The sequence below is a fragment of the Pleurodeles waltl genome, chromosome 3_1, assembly GCF_031143425.1.
Source record: "Pleurodeles waltl isolate 20211129_DDA chromosome 3_1, aPleWal1.hap1.20221129, whole genome shotgun sequence".
NCBI lineage: Eukaryota > Metazoa > Chordata > Amphibia > Caudata > Salamandridae > Pleurodeles > Pleurodeles waltl.
Genome location: NC_090440.1, coordinates 1,301,470,926 through 1,301,480,868, shown reverse-complemented (window position 1 = coordinate 1,301,480,868; position 9,943 = coordinate 1,301,470,926). Strand labels below are relative to the sequence as shown.

General features: G+C 44.9%; 1 protein-coding gene across 1 annotated transcript in view; it reads left to right on the top strand.

Moving 5' to 3' along the window:
- UMPS (uridine monophosphate synthetase) overlaps nt 1-9,701 on the top strand; it is a 101,137-nt gene extending 91,436 nt beyond the window's left edge. Inside the window, exon 6 of the mRNA XM_069224640.1 lies at nt 9,373-9,701. Coding sequence (XP_069080741.1) covers nt 9,373-9,545 — 173 coding nt within the window. The 3' untranslated portion in view covers nt 9,546-9,701. The remainder of the gene's footprint in view (nt 1-9,372) is intronic.
- Nucleotides 9,702-9,943: the final 242 nt, after the last annotated feature.

Genomic DNA, 9,943 nt, shown 5'->3' with positions numbered 1-9,943 from the left:
CCTTTCCAATGCCTCTATGAGATCCCCCCAACATGCTTTAACCTTGCCCTTATCTCTTGAAACTGAGTTCAGTGCCCTTTTTAGCATATTGTGTGTAGACTCGTACAAGATGAATCAAACCGCCCATACACTTCTCTGGGCTGCTAGTCGGTCGTAGCAATAAGGCCCTATTTATAGCTTCCTAAGTCCACAAGTGCTGGACTCACGGTAAACCCTTTTGCAGTGTCGTTGAGACAAGTTTCCATCTGTTTGTGTTGCTTCCTTATAAGGTTGCACAACAATTTCTGTCTGCTTTTCTCACTAAAATGCAGTTCCTTCCCTCTTCCTACTACTAACTCTTGGCAGGGCAAACTCTGCTTTGCCCACAAATAGTCCCCTTGAGAGTCCATGATAATGGGTTATGATCGCTCACACAGGAAGGCAGAATTTAAAAGTCTGCTATACCATATTTAATATTATCAGATAGCAGCATAAAGTCAATTTTACCTAGACAACTCTTTTCACAATTTTTGCGGAGTTAGGCGGATAGCTTCTTCTAGAGAGCAAATATCATTAACAAATCCCATATTGTTCTTCATAGAAAAATTATTCAGAGCATTTCCATAAGTGTCATTAATAAACTGTGACATCACCCTCATTATTTATCATGCCACAAACTGCACTAGCATCTCGAGCACACACAAGTATTAAAATCCATGAGCCAGACAATAAGTGTCCCTTTCCCTGTCTGCTAAGATACCCTTCAAGTCCTTTTCCAAGCCAGATACCACATTGGCACTTGTACTGTTAAAAGTATTATTGGACTAATTAATATGCAGGATGCCCCGATTACCCTTTAGGTTAAACGTAATATTCTGATAGTAAGGTGAATTTGCAAGATTGTTTTAGTCACTTTTTCTGGAAGAGTCCTAGATAATAAAATAACTAGCACTCCTTTGCTCTGCCATGACTTGACCTATTAGGTGGGGTGCAGAAGGTACAATATCCAACCAAGTAAAAGGACTCAGTTGCCCAGGTGTCTTAAACATAAGAAAGGGTTATCCTGTATGTAATTTGTCCAGTCTGGATTTCCTAGATTGGTCCTGACCTAGGCCGTATTCAAACACAGGATCTTAACCCTCTCTTTTGGTACTGCTGTGTTAATATGCAACCGTGGGATGGGTTCATCCCCCCCCCCCCCCCCCCCCCCCCGCCCCCCGTACAAAGCGTTGCAGAGTTGTCCGATTCCTTCCTCGGTCTTGTCGCTAGCATCGGTCACCCCGGTTCAGCAGACATTGAGCGATGTGAAATGAATAATTGTGCTCACTGGTAAGTGTGATGCAGTAAAGAGTGAATGATCACTATTTGGAGTGCTCGCTACATCTCCTGCTAGGGTACGAAGGACCATGTCCTTGCTACTCATGGTCAAAAATCTGTTAAAAAATCATCTAATAGCACGTAGAGAACATAGTGCCCATTATTTCCTGCAACGCTTGGTTATAAGCATAAAGAAATTAATGTATTTTGGTCAGCGTCCCTGGCTCCCACTTGGGACTTCCTCGTCTCAGCTTTAGGTGAACTCCTGGTGAGCCTACCACCCCTTTGTCAACTATACGTCTCGTTCTGGTTGCACCTTTCAGCTTCTTGGCTGGAGTCCTGTCATCCACTAGTGACATCCACACTGTAGACCACAATTCATATTGCACACGAGGGTTATTGGCCCCTAATGTGTGGCCACCGGCGGTTGCGCCTTTATCCTTCCCTCGGGGCGGTCATACGGTCATTCATGTTAGCCACATATTTTGCAGCCCGTTGGCAGTTTACCAGTCTCCCTTCCACATTACTGATCGCCTCATTAATGGTCCCCATAGCATCAGAAAACTTACATTACTGGGAGTGTCAGAGGTATCTTTACCCGGTTGAGCTGCCCCTGGTTTTCTTTTCCCTGTAATGGCAGCAACACTCCGAACAGTACAGACAGGCCTGGTGCTAACACACGAGGGGTTCCCCACCCCGGCCTCCGTCTGGGTTCAGAGGGGCTCGGTCTTTGCCTGGGCACGGGCGGGCGGGTTCAGCAGCGGTCTTTAATGTGCCCGCCCCCCGCAGGACAATGAGGCCCCCACACAGGTAAACGGTAAGTGTCCTCATCGCGGGGATCAGCTGCGGTTTCTAATGCGCCTGTCTGGTGCAAGAAGTCTTCCCAGCACAGATCGGGCAGGTAGTCTGGACCCCAAACAGTATTACTTCCCCAGAGTCATCTATGTAGCAGTTACTGTGGCATATCTGCAAAAGCACCTCCAAAACAGAGCAAAGGTGAAGCCGTCCCACTGTCCCACTCTCAATACAGGCATGATAGGAGGGTAGAATGCCAACATGTACTGGCCATATTAATCATGTTCCCGAAACTTGCAATAAAGAACCGTTCCTTGTCCATCACCCCTGGCATTAGCGTGACTATCGGACAGTTAGATGTCATCTGGGTAGCTGATGGGCTGCTCTAGGGTGTAGTCCCGCCACTTGAAGAACAGGACTCCGACTTCCTCCCAGAAGTCGGCGTTGCGGTTAGATCGTGGTGCAAGTGAAGTTCTCCATGGACGAATGTCCTTTACCAGTTTAGCTTGTTCAGTAGCAGCTTGTTCTCTTGTGGAGCTTTAGAGAAACGACAGACACCCCATTGGTTAGTCTGTTTCTTTGTTTTTTTTGTCTGCATGGACCTTCTTTCGAGTAGATTCCAGCCAGCTCCATACTTCATCTGCAGAGGCAAAAAAAGTCTTACACTGCACCAACGTAGTGTAATCTGGGAAGATGCGGCTATCTGCCATGGACCCTATTTACAAACAAGATGCAGAATGTTATTTCTATCCCGGTAGTTAAGGAGCCTCACGACAATCGGCCTTGGGGGCCCTCCAAGGGGCAGAGGGGACCCTGTGTGCCCTCTCTGTAAAGAAGAATTTAGAGCACGTGCCTGGCATCATGTTTTTCAGTAGCCATTCCTCAATGAAAAGCTCAACAGAGGGGCCCTCAGCCCTTTCAGGAAGACCCACAATGGCAGCATTATTCCTGTGAGACCACCCGTAGTTGTCCTGCGCTTTGTGCAGGCGATGTGCTGTTAGTAATCACAGTTAGACAGGGAGAGAACCAAAGCCTCCAGAGAGCCGGGCAAAGTATAATTCAGCCAAGAGTTCAGTTGTCACACGGGTCACAGATGCCCCATAGCCCCCTCAGTCGAGTGCGCTCACATTACCCGTAGCAGAGAAAAATAGCTGTATCACTGCCCCAGCGGAGATGTAACTAAGAGGCGCGGTGGTGGGTCATGCCACAGCGCTCCGAGAACCACAGTATCTGTCACCCCTCCTCCACCACGCTGACGTCTCCCCTTCACCGAGTGCCACTGTCCAACGTTTCAGTGGCTCTCTTTGCTCCTCCGGTTGCGGTACAGCCCTGCCGCACCCTCCAGAGTCACTGACACTCAGCCCAGCACCAGGGCGGTCCGTGACCAGAGACTGCTATATTGGACATGGAAGTCATGCATCTGCTCCACTCCAGCCGGCCAAGTGTTTACTCCCAGCCCAAAGACAGGCTCAGATCTGGTACGTATGTTTGGGGAGCACCGCGTCCGTGTGCAACGGGATGAATGTAGGGTTTGGTCTGCAATTGTCCTCTGGGCACACCGCAGAAAGGGAATCCATTTAACCACCAAGACTGAGATTTTAATAGCAGGGAACTAACAAAAAAATCAAAGAGAGCCGTCAAGTAATGTTCCTTTTTTATTGACTCACGGTTGTTGCGGGGCAGGGTAGCAATGTCGAAGATGATCTATTTCTTTAAAATCTTTCTAAAAGCCCTACCTTGACTCCCTTTTCATAGCTTGGGACTACTACTAACTGTTAATTTGGGAAAGTAGTAGGAATAGGATTTTACTGGATGAACTAACTTCCACTGTTTGAAGTGTCTTTTTGGAGACCAAAATTTTGAATAACACATAGATAACTGGTCCTACATCACCAACATCAGTGACCATGTTATTGTCTGCTGAATCGCACCCAGACACATTGAGTGAGATTCTGTTTGGCACCCAATCTTGTAAAAACAACAAGTGATGGACGGAATGCTGAACATTGTCAAACACTCACCCCCAGTCATAGATCTGGGTTTAATCCATCGTTCTTTTGCTCACCATGCCACCCCAGTTTGGACCCAGCCATATGCAAATCAGTCTTGACCCTGTTCCTCATGGGAACAGTCCAGACCGAACTGCCAAGCCAGGTCCTCACTGGACTGGAAACAAGCATCCTGGGACCGGTTTCGGGGTTTCACCCCTCATCAGCCAGGCTAGCTTGAATCCAGTGGCATGGGAAGCACGGGACCCACGTCTGGGCATACCCTTCCCACTTAGGGCGACAAAGCAAAAACAACAAGTGATGGACGGAATGCTGAACATTGTCAAACACTCACCCCAGTCAATCTTGTAAACCACCGGTTCTTGTGTAAATAGTCACGATTACTGGGCATGGCAACAGCTTAGGCTCCGGAACTACTGCTTCAGTTCCTGACCAGTCGCCTTGATCTCCACTAAATATTAGCAAACCTGCATAAAAGCTATTGTTTTAGAAGATGAGAGACAATATTTCGGAAGACACCCATCACGCTTTTATAGAAATGCAAAAGGAATTTGGGATACAATCAGGAAAGTTACTGGCATGTGATAGGCTGGTTCTCGCAGTCAGAAAACTAGTGGGTGCAACGGTGTAACTGAAACAGTGGATAAAATCATGCCTAGCATTCTGACATAGGGGAACGAGTATAAGACCGTGTTAAACATGTACAACCAAATACAGGAATCGGGGAACACTGGGAAGAATCTCTTGACGGAATTTTCAATAAGGACTAGAGGCATGCATAGTTGTTTCCAGAATATCAGATTTAAACTAATGTAATAGACCTTCCTACATCAGGTCTACTTCAGTCCCTGCTACAACATGCATTGGGCCCGAACTCCTGTCCATCATATAATGAAGATCTAATAAGTATTGGCAATGTGCACCCGCTAAAAGGGCTGTGTGTGGGAAGCAGCCTTAGATACATTCACCAAGAAATCTAACAGACACCCCGAGCAAGGGAGAAAACACCCAAACTCAGCTTAATAATGCAACACTGTCAGGTTTTGTTGGTTCACTTGGTTTGATGTTTCGAACCTGTGGTGGGTAGCTGGAGTTGTGCCTTGGCTTTAGAGAAGCAAACTTGTATGGCACAGCAGTGATTCTTTAATTTTGCAATTGTTGTCAACAGTAGAAGGATTAGGAAGCAAGTATGTCTTATAGATTCCAAAATGTGTCTCCCATGTGGCATCTGTTTATAATGTATGGTATGGAAAAATAGAAAAAGTCATATTGGGGGGAAAACCTAAGCCACCTGTTTGCAGCTTCTGCTGTTTTAGATTCACATTTTACCGCCCAAAGCTCTGCTCAGTGCAAGAAGAGGATTACCTATATTCCTCTTATACATTTAATAGAAATACATAGGTCACCCTGGGAGAACACAAGTATGTGGTAAAGTGTTTCCCCATTGGGGAGTGCTGGGCGGTTGTGGCCTGCTTCCTGCGCAGTCACTGCTGGGTGGTCATGCACTTTTGAAAAATTGGTCCAATTATTTGGCAGAAGGTGAGAAGCTTGTGTGAGCAGTGTTTTGCTGCAGAGGAAGACCGACTCCACTAAACCTGCACTGTTTCAACCTCTTAGTCACAGTTGGCACACAGTCCCTGATGTTAACCTTTTCAGGTCAACCACACCTGAGAGAACTCTGCTTTTAGTTACTGCTGGTCCTTGCGTTCCCGGACTACCCGGATCTGCTCCAGTCTGCTAATGCAGCATCCGATGATTAGTGCCTGAAATGCTTTTTATATATTTTTTCTCTTTACCTCAAATTATATTGGGTTATCTGGCAGAGATAGAGATGATCAGGTGGTTATATTGCTTCCTGCCCTGTCAAGGGAAGTTCCCTTTTTATTTGCAGAGCATTCTTCCTCTGAGCCTAGTTGCAAACTAGGCTATAAATCAGGCTGTTATTTTGGTCACATTTGGTCTTTGTGGGCTCACTGCACCCTCTCTCAGCTGCCTGGCGCCTGCCCTTCCTTGGCTTGGATTTTTTTTACCAAGTAAGCCTGCCTTTGTGCTGAGTGCAAGGGCAGAGGATCTCTTGTAATTGCTTATAGCCTAGCCACCTGGCTCTAACAGGGTTCCCCAATCCTTGGAGACTGTGCCCACTTCTGCTCCATACTGGGATCCCACTCGCAACTTCCTCAGTTCACACACTCTGAGCCCTCAGCTGTGCCAGTGCCAGGAACCTCTCACACTGTGTCTGCCAGGGCACCTCAGTTCTTGCAGTCCGTACACTCTGCTGCTCCTGTACTGGGATCTCGGACACATCTCCATCAGTGCAAGCCAGTTCACACAATCCAATCCCTCAGCCATGCCAGTGCCAGGAACCCCACAGACGCTTTCTGCCAGAGCAACTCAGTTTTCTAAGGCAGTACACACTGCTGTTCCAGGACTGGGACCTCTGGCACCGCTCCAATAGTGCACCTCAGTTCTACCCCGGCGAGGTCACTTCCTTTCCTATACTGGGACCCCGCTCACATACAATTCCATTACAGCAGCTCAGTTCTAATATTCAGTCCCACTGCCAAACCAGTACTGGACCCAAAAGAGCAACACACAGCTCAGCCAGTGCATCTCAAGTCTAACGTCCAACGCCACTGTTGATAGGAACCGCCACAGCTCTGTCAGAATCCATCAATTGCAACATTCAGTGCACATTTATTCTCAGTACTCAGGCTCACACACACCCCTCGCTTTTGTGGTTCAGAGGCAAAGCAGCTCTCATGCTGGGCCCCACTCGCACCTTCACCAGGGCACCGCCAGGCTAATACTTGGCAACATTGGCAAGCCAATACTAGGTTCCACACACAGCTCCATTAAGATACCTCAGTTCTGACCTTGTGTGCCTGTTACTATTCCAGTACTGCAGCGCACATACAACTCTGTCCATACACCTCAACCCTTACCTGCAGCGCCCCATTATTCCAATACCAGGAATTACACAGCACTCCGTTTCTGATTCCTCAACCGCTGCCTTCCAGTTATTCCAGCACTGGGCCAGGACACAGATCTGCCTATATCCCCAATCCTGATCTGAAGCGCCCCAATATTACTGTATTGGGGTTTACATAAAACTCTGCTAATGCACTTCCAGCTGTTCGCCAGTGCCCCCTGCTGTTTTTAGCTGCCTTCTTTATTTGGGAGTGTCTGTTTCACCTATCTCCAAAAACGCAAAAAGTGGTTATTTCCTTGTTTCGTTCGTCTTTTTTTCTTCATCAAGCATTCATTATTTAACTATTTTTTTCTCTTCCCTTCATTCTTACTTTCTTATTTTATTTGCTCTTTCTTTTGACTTGGTATGTGTCCTTTCACTTTTTTTTGTTGTTGTAATCTTTCTCCCTTCCTTTCTCTGGTGTTTTTCTTATCTTTATCTGTCAATTCACAGTTCATGTCTGTGTGAAATGTGTCCTGGTTCATTTGCTGCTTGTTTGTCTCGCCATTTTTTTTTCTCTGTTAATTTTTCTCTTTTTGTTTTTTTTCTCCACATTTTTCATTATTTTTTCCTCTATCTTTCATTCACTAGCTTCCTTCCCTTTTTTTTTTTTTTTAGGTTCGCTCTATTTCTTCTTAATTGTGTTTTAATTTTATCGCTTTCCTTTCTTTCTTTTATTTATTTGCAACACCTTCTATTTCTTCCTTTGGTCTGTTGTATTCCTTTCACTTCTCTTTTTTGGCTCCATCCGCTTTCTCGCCTGAGACCTAGTTTTCAATGGAGCAACAGGTGAAGTGGCACTTGGGACTCAGACCTATGGACCTCACTCAACTCTAATTACTGCTGTATTTTCCTACTGAAATTCCAGTCCACCATTTTTCTCTCTTACTCCAGGGCCCATGACACATTTACTATGCCACTTGCCTTCTCCATCTTTACTCCAGACTCCCTATTTCCTTTCACCCTCCAATCGGTCCAAAACTATATTTTTTTTATGGTGTTTTGAGCATTGCACTCTAAAAGTTTATTTCTGATAAATGTTAATATGATATTTGTATATGTTTTAAGATAGAGGAAGAAGGTAAATGGAAGTGCTTTAGTTAAATACTGGAAAACTACCACAAAGGCTGGCCTATCATCTAAGAACCTGGGCTATTAGCTATATCCAATACAAGGGCTCTTATCGATAATGCTTGGATAATGTTAATAGAGAATGCACAATAGCATTGATAAATATTACAACAGAATGTTCAGATAGAGAAGCATCTCTCTCATTGAAGTACTCAATTTGCGTCTTCAGGGGCACTGTAAAATTTTGTTTCAGTGCCTCAATATGTAGTACCCATATTTAATAATATTTGCAATAAAAGTGCATTAGTTTTACCCTGCTAAAAGGTACATCCCTGTCTGCCATTCCGTTACTTCAGTCAAAGTTGGGGTGTCAGTATCAAATGAGTCTGCCACTGTAAGTTCGGGATGGGCAATGTTTAGTGATCTCACGGCAAGATGCGGCATTGGTGTCCTAGTTGGTGAGGCATTATTGAGGGGAGGGGCACTCGATGGCTCCTGCTGAGGTGCATTTGTTTAATTTTCTCCATACCACTTGGAAGAGAATAGAGCTTGATGAAGTTGTGTTCATAATGTACTGAACTGAAGAGCTGCCTGAACGCTAAGTGTGCGGCCCATACATAGCATTGAATGCAGTTTTACTAAGCTGGACACTAAAGCCATTTGCCTAGAATATAATTCACGTTATTAAGGTGGGCCTACCCCATTTAAAGCATTTCAACGAATGCCCAGTTTTCTAGAAATGAACAACCTGGACTTTTTTTTAAACAAATCTGATTTGTTTTTTAAAGATGCTGAGTAATTCTCTACAAAAAAGCAAAAACTTTATAACCTGTTTTCCCCCCAGATATAACAGTCGCGGCTTAATCTAGAGCAGTATACCATATTTTTGTTTATAACAACGCTTTCAAGGCAATAGTATTCGTACAACCTGTTTTCTGAGGTTGTCTTATATTTATTCATGTGGACCTGCTTTAAACAAGTCAGTAATACATGCATAGTTTTTTTTTTTTTTTTTTTTTTTTTTACACAAGTAATTTGGGTGCATATTGTAGCCTGTTTAACTCGTGCTCCTCATAACATGTTTTTGAAGGACATGAAACTTGCCAAGTAATCATATCTTTTAAGTATGCCTCACTGATAGTTTGTACTACATTTTCTCTGAAGCAGCCTTGAACATTTTCAAAAGTAGACACAATTTAAGTTTGTTTACAAATGTTTCCTCTTCTTTCCCAGGTGATAGCCTTGGTCAGCAGTACTCAACACCCCACGAGGTGATCTACACAAAAGGCTCCGACATCATCATTGTAGGGCGTGGGATTTTATCAGCACCTAACCGCACAGAAACAGCTGAGATGTACAGAAAGGCTGGCTGGGCCGCTTACCTGCAAAGAGTTGATGGTCTGTAAATGCTTCACCGTGTACTGTCGAAGACCACACATAAACCCTCTAGGATGTATGATCTTCCTGATGACTACCCCAATTATATCCTTAAGGGAGGAGAACGAAAGCACTGCCAATATAACCATTATTTTTGTAGTTTCAAATAAAGTTTGCAACTCAAATTACACTGGTAATGTTTTCTTAGCGCGTGAGGTGGTTGCACTGAAGTACTTCTGTGTAGTTTGGACAGTGCGTGATATGTGATGAAAGGGATGTACTGTGTAAGAATGTAATACATTGGCAGTGATTGACCGTATGTCAAGCACTCCGGACCTCGCTGTCTGTATTTAGAGGACCCAGGAAGAAGACTTGCCACACTTTACAGACTATCAGGAGAGCTCATAAGATTGTAATCTTTGACTGA